Source organism: Schistocerca cancellata, chromosome 3 (genome assembly GCF_023864275.1).
Source record: "Schistocerca cancellata isolate TAMUIC-IGC-003103 chromosome 3, iqSchCanc2.1, whole genome shotgun sequence".
NCBI lineage: Eukaryota > Metazoa > Arthropoda > Insecta > Orthoptera > Acrididae > Schistocerca > Schistocerca cancellata.
In genome coordinates this window covers 64,334,992-64,352,543 of record NC_064628.1, presented here as the reverse complement: position 1 = coordinate 64,352,543, position 17,552 = coordinate 64,334,992, and the positions used below count along the sequence as shown (strand labels likewise).

General features: G+C 40.1%; 1 protein-coding gene across 1 annotated transcript in view; it reads right to left on the bottom strand.

Annotated features, from left to right (window-relative positions):
- Nucleotides 1-17,552, bottom strand: part of LOC126176978 (histone-lysine N-methyltransferase E(z)) — a 100,768-nt gene that overhangs the window by 56,318 nt on the left and 26,898 nt on the right. Inside the window, exons 5-6 of the mRNA XM_049924193.1 lie at nt 13,209-13,474; nt 9,498-9,661 (exon numbers count right to left, since the gene is read on the bottom strand). Coding sequence (XP_049780150.1) covers nt 9,498-9,661; nt 13,209-13,474 — 430 coding nt within the window. The remainder of the gene's footprint in view (nt 1-9,497; nt 9,662-13,208; nt 13,475-17,552) is intronic.

The following is a 17,552-nucleotide window of genomic DNA, read 5'->3' as shown; positions in this document are numbered from 1 at the left end:
AACCTGACTGTTAACCCTTAGGTGAATCACAACAACAAGCCTCTCCGAGACTGGTGCATCTTGAGAGGAGATTTAAAAGGCAACCGAATCTGCAGAAGGAATATTCTGCATTCATGCATGAATATGTCAAACTGGAACACATTGAGATCTCTAATTCTCAAGGTATTATTTGTCCAAGGTGTTTCCTTCCACATCATGCTGTCTTCAAAGAATGCACTCCACTACTAAGTTGAGGGTAGTATTTGACGGGTTGCCATTTCAAATGGAGTATCTCTCAATGATATCTTGATGGTTGGTCCCATGATCCAGCCAGATTTATTTTCCATTATTATAAAATTTCGCTCCTTTAATGTGGCTCTGTCAGCTGACATAGCAAAAATGTATCACCAAGTCTCTCTCCATCCTGATGATAATAACTTCCAGAGAATTCTGTGGTGGGAATCACCATCTGAACAGATGCAAGAGTATAGGCTGTGTACACTCACTTATGGAACTGCTCCTGCTGCCTTTCTTGCTACCAAGTATATTTAACAGTTGGCTTTGGAAAATCAAACAGGTTTCCAATGGCATCGCAAGTGTTGATGTCTAACTTTTATGTGTACGACTTCTTAGGTGGATCAGCTACGGAATCTGAAGCTCAGGAACTTCAAACCTAGCTGACTCAACTACTTGCTTCTGGGGGGTTTCTACTAAGAAAATGGTGTTCCAATAGTCACAAGGTCATGGAAAAAATTCCTGTGCAGGACAGAGAAACGTCTTCACCTTGTCATCTTACTGGCGAACAAGCCATAAAAACATTAGGGATATTATGGCACGCAGACTCTGACACATTCCACTGCCATGAGCAGCTGAAGAGTCATCGGCTCTCAAAGGTTACCAAGTGCAATGTCCTGTCTACAATAACATCAATCTATGACCCACTGGGGCTTCTAGGTCCAGCAGTCATAAGATGTGATTTGTTCTTGCAGCACTTGTGACAACTAAGCCATGATTGGAATGAAATTCTTCCCTCCAACCTCACTGATGAATGGAATGCTTTTTGTGTGCAACTGCCTTTCCTAAATGGTATTTTGATTGACAGGAAGATCATTTCTTGCCCCCAGTATGTTAAATTACAAATTCATGGTTTTTGTGATGCTTCACAGTCAGCATATGGTGCGTGTGTATATGTCAGATGTGTTTTTCCCAATAACAGTGTGTTGGTCTCATTGGCTGCAGCCAAATCTTGGTTTGCCTCTGTAAAACAACAGCTCTTCCACGACTGGAATTATGGGTGCTCTGTTTCTTGCTCAACTCATTCACAAGGGGGCCAATGCCTTAGACATCATAGATAGTGGCGACAATCATATGTGGACGGACTCCACAATAGTTCTTTGCTGGCTGCAGCATAGTCCTGGTCATTGGAAATTTTTGTTGCCAACAGAGTCTCTCAAATCCAGGAACTGAGTTCAGCTGCCAACTGGAGACATGTCAAATTAGAGGATAATCCTCCTGACCACCTATCATGTGGTATTAATCCAGCTGCTATGAGTTCACTTGTTCAGTGGTGGTCTGGCCCATCATGGCCTAGATTCTCCTGCTGCTGTCCTAACTGGACAGCCCCTTTGTGCTAATCCTGAACCCTCTGTCCTTGAGATCCCCGCCAACATATTGCATAGATGGCAACTTGTACAGCAGTTTCATCAGTCGTTTTGGAAGAGATGGTACACAGAATATATACATGATCTGCAACAACGCAGAAAATGGACATTGGAAGCAGCATGGCAACCCCAGATCGGTGATCATGTGCTGGTCAACGAGGATAATTTTCCTCCCTTGTTGTGGAGGGTAGGTGTCACTGACCAGCTGTTCCCCAGTCCTGATGTGTGTGTGTGTGTGTGTGTGTGTGTGTGTGTGTGTGTGTGTGTGTGTATGTATGTATGTGTGTGTGTGGTGGTAAAAATTGCTAATGGGCAGATTAACAGGCCCATAGTAAAATTCTGTCCCCTGCCTAAGCAGTGAATCATTAAGTGTTCCCTCAGATCTGTGTAGTGGTATATGATACACGGCCACTGCCAAATTGCCATTTACTGGAAGAACCTCTTAATTCATAAGATAATCTTGGGAGGCTATGGATGTTTCTTGAGGACTAACTGCTGTTACTACTTATTTTCATGTTTTATGTATTATGATATAAATACTTTATTGTTTTGTGTCCTACATGTTAGTACCCATCGTGTTTCACATGCAGTGTGACTGTAGTGTTGGCATCCCAAATGTTAGTGTATTCTTGTTTTATGTGCATTGATATTGAGTCTAGTTATATTTTTGTTGTTTTCCTTGTTTTGATTTTGTTGTTTGTTAAAATTTTGGTTATTTGTAAAATGAGAAAACTCATTTTAGAGTGGGAGTATGTTTGGACACTGTAACTTACTCCCAGTGCCATCTAGTGGCAGCTTTTAAGATGGGCAGGTCAGACTGTCCAGTATAGTCTACTCCCAGCCGGGAACCTTGCAACCTTCATGCGGAAGTGGATCTCCCAGGTTCTTTGTGCATGCACACAGGATTAGCCGCGAGACCCCGTAGCGTCTCCCAGCTAAGCCAGGAGCCACAGTTTGCGCACTGCCTGTGCACGCTGTAAGCTTTATTCTAATAAACACTTATACCATATAATTTGTTCTGTCCAATTATTGTGAGTGAATATAAGGGGAGGACAGTGAGTCCTCTTGCACTATATACTCAAACTCTAATGTACCACCATGGGAGGAAGATCCCGTGTGTACAGTGACCTACATAAATTTAGTAAACTGAGAGCACAGATCAGTTTGACTGCTCATTTCTGGGCTAAGAATATTATTGGTGAGCACACAGAGTTACCCCAAAATAAAGGAGAGTGAAAGTAAGCGAAGTAGATAAACCTTTATGTTTCAGTGCCAGATGCAGTGGGGATTGGTCTTACAATGAACAAGGAGCATTCACTTTTTGGAACATGATACTTCCAAGAAAGCCTTCTGTCTGCCCTCAGTCCTAAGAATTTAAAAAGGACGACTTCACTGACTGACTGAACAGATTAGGACAATAAAAATTTCACTTCTACAAGAGCTTCGTGTCAGAAACTGTATACATTGTCGGGCACACAGTTTTAATCTGCCAGGAAGTTTCATATCAGCGCACACTCCGCTGCAGAGTGAAAATCTCATTCTGGGAACATCCCCCCAGGCTGTGGCTAAGCCATGTCTCCGCAACATCCTTTCTTTCAGGAGTGCTAGTTCTGCAAGTTTCGCAGGAGAGCTTCTGTAAAGTTTGGAAGGTAGGAGACGAGATACTGGCAGAAGTACAGCTGTGGGTACCGGGCGTGAGTCGTGCTCCGGTAGCTCAGATGGTAGAGCACTTGCCCGCGAAAGGCAAAGGTCCCGAGTTCGAGTCTCGGTCGGGCACACAGTTTTAATCTGCCAGGAAGTTTCGTTTTGTATACATTGTGTTTTGATACAGTTAAGCATTAATCTGTTCTCTGAAAGTGATGCGCTGATATTACCGACTATCCTTTTAGCTATAGCGTTTATATTACATGTCACATCTTTCGCAATCATACTTTGGTTATCTGCAAGAGAACAATATTTTGTCATCTGTCATGTTTAGTGATGGATCATTGAAATACACCAAAAAAGGGAATAGTCTCAAGATAAAACCCTGTGATATACCCCACTTTGCTTGACCCCAATTTGATTTAAACCTCTTCCCTCTCCATCGACACCAAAGGAAAACATGCTGCTTCCTACTTTCCAGATATGAAGTGAACCCCTGATGATGCTTTCCCTAATCCCTTAATGTTCCAACTTATTATGTCATACAAAAATAAGTGCTTTTACTAAATCTATCTACAGTCTAGCCCTGCTAGTGCCTTACACACTAAAGAATTAATACCATTTTCTGTGGATACTCCCTTCCTAAAGCCAAATTGAGAGTTTGATAGCATACCATGTGTACTGGGACGTGCCACCACTCTCCTATACATTGCTGTCTCCACTTCTGAAAACACTGACAGCAAAGAAACTGTTCAGCAACTGTCTACATTATCTCGTTCATTCTTTTTTATAAAGTGGTTTCAGTAACAAGTATTTCAATCTGTCAAGAAATTGACCATACCTGATGACTGTACATTTGAAACAGAACTGGAGACATCAGAAAGTTTCAGATATGTTACAAAACATGCAGATTATGAGTATAATTTTTTTGGTTATTAACTGCAGATTAAACTGAAGAAATTGCAGAAAGGCAGGACATTAAGATGGAGTCTGGATAAACTGAAAGAACCATAGGTTGTTGAGAGTTTCAATAGAAGAATTAGACAATAATTGACTGACACAGGGGGAAAGGAATACAACAGAAAACAGATAGGTAACTTAGAGATATGAAGTAGTGGAGGCAGCAAAAGGTCAGAGATAAAACTACATCCAACACTTATCCTTGGATGACACATGAGAGAAACGATGATATGAGTAAATATAAAAATGCAGCAAATGAAGCAGGTGAAAAGGAATACAGACGTCTAAAGAATGAAGAGGAACTTGTGTGAAGCTGCAGATCATTAACATAGAAATGTGTGTGTGTGTGTGTGTGTGTGTGTGTGTGTGTGTGTGTGTGTCCACGTGCATGCATGGATGGGTACCTATATGAATGCATGTACGTACATGTGTGTGTATATGTTTGTATGTATGTAGATATAAAAAAACTTTTTCAGATACTGCTGCAAATTTATTTTAATATGTATTCTCAATTCAGACGATATATAACAATTATGTTGACATACACACACTTTCTGACAGGTCACAGAGGCTACGGTGACAATACAATGAAACAGGGCACAAGGATGAAGTGTATTCTCTACACGGCAATTAGTTATTAGCAGTCCACAAAAAGGTTATAGAAACAAAGGGTAACCTACACAAATCACTATCAGCCCATAAACCCAAGTTGCCGTTACCTAAAGAATAAAGAAATAGCATGCTCTTTGCTTGCAGGAACATAACAGTGCATTGCTTTGTGCCAGTTTCCGTTTGATGGAGCACATTATGTTTCCTCATGTTGGAGATGGATTTTTTTTTTTTTTTTTATTTATTTTTTTTTTGTTGGAGTGTGATCTACAGCATCAAACTGTTTCTGGACATCACTCTTCTTCTAATGGTATACATCTGCAATTGTATCCACCTGATACCAACAATTGATCATTTCACCCTGTCAGTGCTACTTTACAACAGGATGAGTGTGCACTCAGTTCCCTTATTCACTAACAGCCTCACTCCAGCATGCTTTTGTAAGAGAGAACAAGTTGATGTGTAGGAAGAGACTGCAGCACCACTGTTCTCAAATTAATCATACTTGTGGAACTACATTGGGAAGAAAAGAAGCCAACATAGCACTGACGTAACAGTGGTGCCTTGATTTCTAGTGTATCCAACCCATGACATTACATCTGTAATTGCTCCATTTCTGATCTCTCGTGGAATGGATACATAAAGGGTCTCTAAAGGAAAACAACCTTGTGGGCAGTATTACAGAAGGAGACGAGGAAGCACATGAAGATGAGATAGAAAATACAATACTGAGATTGACAGAGCACTGAAAGAGTTAATCCCAAACAAGGCTCCTAGAGTAAACGACATTCCCTCAAAATTACTGAAATCCTTGGGAGTCAGCCACAACAAAGCCGTTCAACTTGGTGAGTAAGATACATGAGATAGCATGCATGAGAGAGAGAGAGAGAGAGAGAGAGAGAGAGAGAGAGAGAGAGAGAGAGAGAGAGAGACCTGTGTTTATAGTATTTGTAGATCTTGTGAAGACTTTTAACAATGCTGATTGGAAAACATTCTTTTAAATTCTGAAGGTAGCAGGGTTAAAATACAGGAAGCAAAAGATTATTCACAACTTGCACAGAAATCAGACTGCATTTATAGGAGTCTAAGAGCATGAAAGAAAGACAGTGATTGCAAATGGAGGGACACAAGGTTATAGCCCACTCCCCTTTTTATTGAACCTATAAATTGAACAAGCAGTAAATGAAACTAAGGAAAAATTTGGAAGGGAAATTAATGATCAGGGAGAAGAAGTAGAAACCCTGAGGTTTGCTAGTAACACTGTAATTGTGTCAGAGATAGCAAAGGACTTGGAAGAGAAGTTGGATGGAATGGACAGAGTTGAAAAGAGTTTATCAAGAAGAACATCAACAAATTTAAACTTGTGTAATGGAATGTAGGTGAATTAAATCAGGTGATGCAGAGGAAATTGGATTAGGAAGTGAGACACTAGAAGCAGTGGATGGGTTTTGCTATTTGAGTAGGAAAATCACTGGTGATGGCTTAAGTATAAGACACAAAAACTTTCTAAAGCCAAGATTGCATAAATGTTCTTTATTTACTCTATTTACAAACAACCAGTTTTGACAGACTTTAATCTCATCTTCAGGTCTTCAAGAATTTATGTAATAAAATGTGTTCATTTTGAGCTGACCTCATGCCAACCCAAAACTAACATGTTTTATAACACAAATTTTTGAAGACATGAAGATGGCAGCAAAGTCTGTCAAAAGGTTGTTTGTAAATAAAGAAATATTTGTGTGATCTTGGCTCTAGAAAGTTTTTACCAGGTAAAACAGATCACTCCTTCCAATTTCTCAGTATGAGAAAATTCAACTAAAAGACATAACATACATGTGAGCAATAGCAAGAAAAGCAATTCTTAAGAAGATAAAGTTACCATCAAATGTAAATTTAAGTGTCAAGAAATCTTTTCTGAAGGCTTTTGTGGTGAATGTAGCCTTGCACAGAAGTGAAATGTTGGCAATAATCATTACAGACAATAAGAGACTAGAAGCTTTTGAAACGTGGTATTAAAGAATAATGCTGAAGAGTAAATGAGCAGATTGAAAATTAATAAGACACTGAATTAAATTGGTGAAAAATGAAATTTATGGCACAACCTGCCTAAAAGAGGGAATCAATTGATTGGACACACCCTGAAATGTTACGGAATTGTGGGGAGTAAAAATTGTAGTGGGAGATCAAGGCCAAGGCCAGACTACAGTAACTACGTTCAAATTGATGTAGGTTGCAGCAGTTATATAGAGATGAACAGACTTGCACAGGATAGTTTATTAAAAAGAAGAAACCACAGAAAAAAGTTAGCTACGGATCATACACAAGCATGTTAAATTTCTACATTTTACTGCAACCTGCATAAGACGCTATATTCTTTGAGCTATGTAAAATCTTACAGTGACACAATCTTTTTAAAAAATATATGTAATCTCTGTTCAAAAGCCTGAAATCGTCTGTTTCTAACAGCACTTACTCAAGGCAAGTATTTTAGCTCTTCTCACCAGAAAGGTTAATAAACACATGCATATAAATATTATCTGTTGAACTTGGGCAACAAGTCATACTCAATAACTTGATTGGAAACAGTAAAATATGTGTTCAAAGTACAATTGGACAAGGGAGGAGACGTAAAGGTTCCTTCCATCACCGTGAGACAGTCATCAGATAGGTACTTTTAACACCTTTTCCTATTCGTTCCTGAAAGGTCTACTCAAAAATGTCACTAAAAGTCATTTTGGAAGTTTATGCAGTGAAACGTTGGTTTCATGGCCACAAGAAGAACAGTTATATTTAATTCTCTCACTTATATATCAACGAAAGAGAAAACAACAATAACGAATAAACCTTCATCACATTAAAATAATAATTTTAATAAAACAACACATTATAAAGTTAACAACAAATCATAGAATAGGGACCTTTTCTTATACGAACAGCTTTTCTTTCAAAATGAAGTTTTTTCCTTCCTTCAAATTAGGAACAAAAAAATTAGAAGTTTATACATTAAACGGTACAACACATTTTGCTTTAAGTAACGTGGTATTATAACAAATCATGACTGCAGTGTGAGCAAATTATGCTAGATTACACTGAATCAATTCCCAAAATTCTAAATGTATCATACGATAAAATTAAGCCAAGTGTTGGAGTATCATTTAAGTTTCAGAGAGGGAATAAAATTAAAGTAATACAAAGTTATTTAGAAATGTGTTGTAAGTAAACATGTGCATTGATAGTATTTAAACTCCATAATTGTCCCAATTTCTTCAAACACTAGAAACAACTTTCTTCTATAGCTGTCATATTATTGATTATAGCTTTCGATACGACTACTTCTTGTATGAGGCAGCTTTTCAAAAATGGAATAACTTCACCTCCAAAAAATAAGATCATGACAATAATTGCAACCAATTTTTTTCACTTCTAAAACTATGTCTTTAAAAAAGGATCTAAGAAAACTAATGCGCACTGCTTATTGTTACTAATAAAGGATATTTCTGAGAAATTTCTACCTAGATTCCCTACATATGAACAGTGAAAGACAAGTATACACCTAAAAAGAAGGCACCTCTCAGAGCCAGCAAGAAAAATCTGTAAACCTTACTTCAAGTGCAGAAATTCTGCTTTATAGTTAGACTGATTCTTCTCACATGCAGTGTGCGTTTCAGTAAATAATACACTACTTTATGTAGGAATAATAATGAGCACAGACAATGATGAAATCTTCTCGAATAATCTAGTAACAGTGAGGTAAGAGGAAAAGGAGTCTTACCTCGACTTGTGGCTGGACTTCCTGCCACTTTGCATGCTGCATACAAACAAAATACTCTCAATCAACAAAGTAAGTCTGAATTCAGTCTCACCCTGCCTAAAGTAGGCAATTTTTCCACCACCAAGTTCTCAGTTTCCACCAGGAACTACGCATGCTAGAAGTGTGTGTGGAAAAAAACCCATTGGAAGAGCTGCAAATTCAGCTCTTCTGATAAAATATGTAAACCGGTATAAAATATATCTAGCCTGTGATCACTGCTCCTCCCATCTCACTCTTTACATGTAGGATTAAAATTTCATACCACCTGAGATTTTACTTTGTTAGCAATTGTTTTATAAAGTAATATTTAAAACTTTATCGGCGATCACAATTATCATGTTATCAATTGTCATGTTATGGAACTAGAAAGGCTTAACACCGTACAAACTATACAATAATTTAATAACGAGAACCAAACTCGAACACAAACATCTCTATGTTCCCAAACTATATTAGAAACCAGAAAGAAATTTTTTGGTGTACTAACAAGCTAGCACGAATTCTCTCCAAGATCAACAGCATGATGCCATTTAACATTCTCTATACATTTAAACTGGAAAAACAGACAAGGAAGTTTTATTTGAAGTGTGCACTGTGTTATGTCATCAGCTGGTGAAGGATTCAAAACTATCACATCTGTGATGAGTTTCCATTTCCAAACAGTTCGAACAATTTCAATTTTGAACAGTTTGAGAACGCTGAACTCATCAGATGTTCAGTTCAAGTTGATTCATGAAAGAAAGTTTGCAGTTCCAGCATGGGGCAGTAGCTTCCACACACGCTCATACGCAATCCCGCGGAAACCGAGTCATCACACAGAATTTTGTACTCACGATGGAGGAAACAATCATATTTGAAGCAGCGACGGCAAAACAGCGTATGAAATGAGTGCATTGTCTGTTCACGTGGTACAGACTCCGCATTTGGTCCATCAATATTTGGAGTGCACTCTGGAGGAAGGGCATTTGGATCAAGTCGTTCCGTGAGTTCAATGTACCTGGAAGCATCATATAACCACAGTTAACTACAAAACACTGCATAGTAACCAATATCAAGTCCAGAAACCAATAAAAAATTACATACTGAAATTTGTTGTTAATAATGTAGGAAAAGATAGATCACTACTTATTGTAAGGAAGAAATGTTAAGTTGCAGACAGGCACAATTAAAAGACACTTCTACAAAGATTTTGCTAGAGTCTTAATCAGCAAAAGAGAAACACAGACCATTCTGGCCTGATCTGCTGGAGTTGGCTGTCATGTGTGTGAGATGTGCCTGCTTGCGTGTATGAACGGTGTGTTTCTGTTACTCTTTTGCTGATGAAGGCTGTGGCCGAAACTTTTTTGTAAGTGCCATTCAATTGGGCCTATCTGTAACTTAATGTGTCTTCTTTAAGGTAAGTCACACTCTATCTTCCCCTACATTGTTGATATTCCTATGTGGATTGTCCATTGTTTGAAAATTATTATCAGGCAGAGAAACAAGGTGTGATCAAAGAGTAATGGGAATTTTTATTGTTCTTCAAGAATTTTTATTTATTCAACATCAACTTTGTTCCCTTCAAAGTAACCACCCCCAACCTCCACCCTCCAGATAGCACACACTTGTGCCAGCACCTCTCTCATCTTGGAAGCATTTCTGGAACTCACTTTTTGTTGTGGTGCTCAGCTCCTTCAGCGATTCTGTTTTTATGGTGATACAGCAGTTTTCTAGAAACATTTTCTGTCTCCTTCCATATTATCGTCAGTAACTGATGCGCTAGGGCATCCAAGGTGGTTGTCATTTTCAATGTCTTCTCAACCCTCTCTGAAATGTTTATACCTCTTGTAAACTCTCACACCAGATTTGCCTTGAGCCACAATCAACATTTTGAATGCAGTGCTGCACTTCATTTCATTTTCCAAGCAAAATTTAATACAAATTTTTGACCCATCTTTTTTGAAAGTAAAAATTCGCCAAGCACTCAAAAACACGTTTAACCTTATTGACTGTCAACAATAAATTAAACATTAAAAACAGCTGACAATGCATACATAACAGCAGGAACACATGTACCAACATTTTTCTTTTCTTTTCTTTTTTTTAAATTGGCAGTATACTGCCAGCGAAATTTAAAAAAAAAATTCCCATTACTTTTTGATCACACCTTGTATCTGCCAAAGATTACCACATTTGGAAATTTACGTAACTATGCAAACAATATGTATAATATGCAAATGATGTTTTTATACACTACTGGCCATTAAACACCATGAAGATGACGTGCTACAGACGCGAAATTTAACCGACAGGAAGAAGATGCTGTGATATGCAAATGATTAGCATTTCAGAGTATTCACACAAGGTTAGCACCTACAATGTGCTGACATGAGGAAAGTTCCCAACCGATTTCTCATACACAAACAGCAGTTGATTAGCGTTGCCTGGTGAAACATTGTTGTGATGCCTCGTGTGAGGAGAAATGTGTACCACCACGTTTCCGACTTAGATAAAGGTCGGATTATAGCCTATCGCGATTGCAGTTTATCGTATCACGACATTGCTGCTCGTGTTGGTCGAGATCCAACGACTGTTAGCAGCTTATGGAATCGGTGGTTTCAGGAGGGTAATACGGAACGCCGTGTTGGATCCCAATGGCCTCGTATCACTAGCAGTCGAGATGACAGGCATCTTATCCGCATGGCTGTAACGGATCGTGCAGCCACATTTCGATCCTCGAGTCAACAGATGGGGACGTTTGCAAGACAACTACCATCTGCACGAACAGTTCAACAACGTTTGCAGCAGCATGGACTATCAGCTCGGAGACCATGGCTGCAGTTACCCTTGATGCTGCATCACAGACAGGAGTGCCTGCAATGGTGTACTCAACAATGAAACTGGCTGCACGAATGACAAAACATCATTTTTTCGGATGAATCCAGGTTCTGTTTACAGCATCATGATAGTCGCATCCGTGTTTGGTGACATTGCAGTGAACGCACATTGGAAGCGTGTATTTGTCATCGCCATACTGGCGTATCACCCGGCGTAATGGTACAGGGTGCCACTGGTTACACGTCTCGGGCACCTCTTGTTCGCATTGACGGCAATTTGAACAGTGGATGTTACATTTCAGATGTGTTACGACCCGTGGCTCTACCCTTCATTCGATCCCTGCGAAATCCTACATTTCAGCAGGATAATGCACGACGGCATGTTGCAGATCCTGTATGGGCCTTTCTGGATACAGAGAATTTCGACTGCTGACCTGGCCAGCACATTCTCCAGGTCTCTCACCAATTGAAAACATCTGGTCAATGGTGGCCAAGCAACTGGCTAGTCACAATACACCAGTCACTACTCTTGATGAACTGGGGTATTGTGTTGAAGCTGCATGGGCAGCTGTACCTGTACACGCCATCCAAGCTGTGTTTGACTCAATGCCCAGGCGTATCAAGGCCGTTATTACGGCCAGAAGTGGTTGTTCTGGGTACTGATTTCTCAGGATCTATGCACCCAAATTGCGTAAAGATGTAATCACGTCAGTTATAGTATAATATATTTGTCCAATGAATACCCGTTTATCATCTGCATTTCTTCTTGGTGTAGCAATTTTAATGGCCAGTAGTGTATAAGAATTTTTCTGCTGGTGGATTTTTTTTTCTTTGCATCAGTTACCTTTAAGCACACAGCAGACTGCTGAAGCAAGCCTTTCAAACAAAGAAATGGAGTGAGTGATGTGTGAGAGATTGAATATCAGAAAAAAAAGTAAAAATTCTGTTTCAAAAATATGTCACAAGCAGAAATATGAACTGGCCAGTGCTAATCTTCTAGAGGTACCTCTCAATACTGTGGACGACAATAACATTAAAACAGTTAACAGCACTCCTATCTTTTGATACCTTCAAATTCTTTCTTTAATGAGGGGCTGGTTGGAAGAGGATGGTCAGATGTGGGAAGGAAGGGTGGAAAAAGAGGGGGAGATAAGGAGGCCACACAGAACCTACATCAAGGAAATACATTATGGAACGATGGAATAGAAGCCTCAATATCATGCATGATGTTCGTAGACACATGTACGATGTGAGAGTATGCATTGAAAGATGGTACTAGGTCTGTTGAGAGATGATAGATTGTGCAATCATCACACATAAAGGCCCAATTTGACAAGCTGACCACACAAAGGCCCACAATTATGCGTCTTTCAAGCTCTATTTTGTGTTGGTAACATTGTGTCAACTGAGTGTGTGGCACTGTTCATGGTGTTACCTAGTGCTCACTGTTTGATGCATTGCACATCCATTATCTACCATTCAGATATGATAACATGGTGACAGCACTAACATACAAATGTGACCTATGCTTCAATTAAAATCACTTTGTGATTAATGTTTCAGAGAGTCAAGTGATAGGGGCCAGCAGCCTGCCAACTGTCATTCTCCCCTGAGTATACATGTTCACTGTGTTACAGGTTTTTCTCACTGATGCTTCACTGAAATTTTGCTGTTTTCTTTCTTAAAAAGTAAGTCATTCTTACTTAAATTTGGTCCAATGTCACTCACTTTTCCCTGAGTTCATCTGGCTGCCCTTTATCAGGAAACATGGCAGAAATAGCCTGGAAGATAACCATTGCTGGGAATGCCTTTGGTTGCTTATCTGCAGAACGTCGCTCTGGACCTGTGCCATTGCTATTTGACGAGTTGAATCCACTACTATGACGGTTGTTGTTCCCACTGCTATTATTGTGAGCACTTCCGCCATTCACCGAAGCACGGCTGCCTTTGTCCTTTGTTTCTTTCTCTGCGTGTTTATCACCAGCAGCTTCATCCTGGAAAATGGGGACAATGCTAACAATCATACTAGATATATTAAGAAAACACAAACAAATAATTCTGAAAAAGACTAATCATACATTCCTCTCCATTTTTTCCCTAATTTCTGTTTGCTCTATTTTGCTGTTTAATGTGGCATGTGGTCAAAAGACTCAGACATCCCATTTACAAAGCTTTCAAAATAATTTTTTTCTTGAGCTAGTACACAGTTTGGCAGGTGGACAGGGGTGGCTAGGAATGTGGGAGGGAGGTGTGGCAGTTGCATGGGCTATGCATGTGAGGTGCAGGTGCGAAAGCCATAGGAGAGAGGTGCTTGATGAAGTGAGATCGAAATGTGAATCGAGAGGGGGTGATAGGATGGAGGGAAGAGAAATTGTCAGGTGGAGTGCGTGGGGACAGTGGGCTAACAGAAACTGAGGCCAGGAGGGTTACAGGAACAAAGGATGTCAGAATTTTATGTCTTTACTTTTTCTTTCCCATTTGTGTTTACTTTTTGTTTCCCATTTGTAACAAAAACTTATGCATGATCAAATATCCTAATACCCCCAGTACAATTTCTTTAGTCCTTTTCATTCGCCAAATTGTCCTCCAGTTCCCTTTACAACCACCTAAAGCTTTCATTCATGCATTTCTCATTTTTCCTATCACCATCTCAATCCAAAAGGGCCCATTCTCCCTCTATCTAAGTCAGTTCAGAAAAGTATCCCTTTCGCTAGCTAAATCCAAGTACCACGCCCTGTTTCCCAAATGCTGCTTGGCCATGGAGTCCCTCTGAATGACCTAACCATAAATATTCCATTTTCTGGTTCCCACGACGTCTTTCACAATGGTCTTCACCTTCTTAAATTCCCCCAACCCCTACATCTCACAAACCTGGGACTGCAGAAACACATCTCCATGGCACAGGCACCTAGCACCACCTCTGTTTCCTCTGCAAAATAATGCTTCTGTGTAATCCTACTATACAGCTCATCTCCTAAATTAAAAATCTTGCCCGCCAACACTTGGAAGAGCATTCCAGACAGCACCTCCATACACTCCTGCCTTGGGGAACCACTATTCATCAACCTCTATCCTAACCACAGTGGACTCTCTTGGTAACACTTCACAGAGAACAGACCCTGCCTAAGTGATCTATTCAATTTAAACAACTTCCAAAGCTCCCTCCCAACATTCTGCACAATCCAGAAACCAAAACACTGTTGTCAACCTTTTCACCAAAAACTTCAATCCCACAGAAGTTTGAAACCTATCCAAAGGCCTCACGTTCAGCTCCAGATTAACTATTTTGGACTTGTCAAAGGCCTACTCTCCTTTTCCTGACCCCAAAGTGGAAACACTTTTTTGCCACCAGTCCCTCCAACCAAGGCCAACTTAACCCCACTTTATACCACCCTCCAACCACGACCAAACCCCATTCCCACCTAACCATCGCCTAGCCACCTTTTAAAAATTCCTTACCTCCAACGTCGCCTCACCATCCTTCCCTAGGTCCCTTCCTACGACCACTAAGCTTTCAGCCACATACAACCTTAAAACAGACCCTGACCTTATCATCCTCCCTGCAGACAAAGGCTCCAATCCTGCTGTGATGAATCGCAGAGACTACCTGATGGAAAGCACCTGCCAACTGTCTGGCTCCTCTATCTACAAGCTCTACCACAGAGATCCCATCCCAGAAGTCCAACATAACCTCTAATCCCTACTGAAATCAATAGGCCTATTCCAGAACTTCTCGCTCAAGTCCATGTCCATCCTCACCTCAATGATACCCCGCATCCCTCCTACATGCTTCCAAAAATCAACAACCCCAACAATCCCAGATGCCCCATTGCAGCTGGTTATTGTGCTCCTATTTAAAGAACTTCAGCTCCTGTTGAGCAACATCTCCAACCAATTGCCTGAAACCTAGCCTCTCACATCAAAGATACTAACCACTTCCTTCTGCAACTCTCTGCTGTACCTATCACTCTACCTACCAAATCCCTAATCTCACTGTTGATGCCACCACCCCATAAACCATCTTCTGTCATGCACACGGCCTTGTCGCTGTCAAATACTACCTCTCTCAACTTACCAATTATATCCTCACATGCAACAACTTTTCCTTTGAGAGAAAATTATATAACTAAATTCACCACACAGCCATGAGTACCCACATGGTGCCGCTGTTTGCCAAGCTTTTTATGGTCTAGCTAGAGGATACCATTCTAGCCACTCCAACCTCTGTCTGTTTCAGGTTCACAGATGATACCTTCATGATAAGAATCAGGGCCAAGACACACTATCCTCATTCCCCCACAACCTCAACACCTCCTCTCCAATGCAATTCACCTAGTCTTCTTCAACTCAATATGCCAAACTTACTAACCACTAACCGGATCTGCATTTTGACAGCTGTCTTCCCTCCCACATAGCCTCCCAGCCATGGATGGTATATCTGCATATCTGCAGTGATGAGAACTCCCTTAACCAGTGTGCTGAAGGTCTCAAAAGGGCCTTCACACACACACACACACACACACACACACACACACACACAGAGTGCTTTAAACCAAAAACTAAAAATTCTTTCCAAGACGAAAGGTCAAAACAAAATTGAGAATCACTCCCTACTCAGCCAAAGAGTGTACAAGGTATCACTAATGAGATGCCATAATATCTCACGATGACATACGAAAAGCAATTGGAAACTCGTCCTATGCAATATTCCCACTGCCCACGGTCATCAGTTTTAGTTTATGTGAGGAGTAATAGGCTATTGTTTGCCAGTCAGAAGTGCCTTAATACCAAAAAGGCTAAACTATTCTCTTTTACAATCCTCTTATGTCTTGCAGAGTTTAATAGGATCCGGCTATTACATGGTACAAGTGACTAATATGCAGTAAAAGGAATTTATTCACATCTTTAAAAATGCTCCCCTTTTACAATCTCTTACAATATACTCCCTTCACTATCATGACCAATTACATAATGTGATTTTGTTTCCACTTCTATGGCAAAACCTCAGTGCTGTGATAGTACTATGGTTTTACAGTTTTCAGGCAGTACTGATGACAGTACAGGAACTAGATTTCAATTACAAGAGTTGATGGACACAAAGGGAGGCAGCAGTTGACAAAGGAGCGTAAAAGGTTTGAAGCCTATCCCCCAAGTTATTCAGTCGCTACACTGAGCATGCAGTAAAGGACACCAAAGAGAGTTTCGGAAAGGGAATTGAAGTTGAGAGAGAAGAAATATAAGGGGTGATCAAAGTTTCCATTCGAAGGCCGTACAGTCCTGAGCCAGTATGCCAATCAGGCAAAATCGCTGTGAGCAATGCGGCAATCATCCCACAAATGCATCAGGTTGAAGATACCTGTTTGGTAAAACAATGTGTCTTGCTGCATGAAGAAGTCCATAACTGTCTGCAGCACATCCTTGTCCAACAAGAATTGTCATCCCTTAAAAGCCTTATTTCAAGGGACCGAAGATGTGATAATTGCATGGTTAGAGATTTGGACTATAAGATGAGTGCTTGAGTGTCTCCCACTTGAGTTTGCATAACTTTTGTGTTACAATATTTGCAATATGGGGACATGCATTATAATGAAGCAGTAGCAGCATCCCCTGTCTTAGTTTTCCTGGACATCTCTCCCTCATTATAGACTTGCTGCCCCATTTCTTCACTCTCCAATGGATGTCTACCAGTGTTTGTCCTGCAGCAGCCAAGAAAAGAATAACAGTATTTTGTTCCTGTTCGGATGTATTTTGTAATACTGTCACCATAGTTCACGTTTCCACATTTACTGCACACATCAGAAAGACATGAATACCACACTAATCCCTTGACTACACATTGGTGTTTATATACCTGCATTGGTGTTGAATTATGTTGCATATACACAGCACCAAGACCCTTAAATGGAAACTTTCTGATCACCTAAAAGCTATGTTCTACCAATGACATTGTAATTCTGCCAGAGACGGCACTGGACTTGTAAGAACAGTTCAATTGAATGGATACTCTTGAAAGGAGGTTATAAGGTTAAAAAAAGGTGTGTGTGTGTGTGTGTGTGTGTGTGTGTGTGTGGG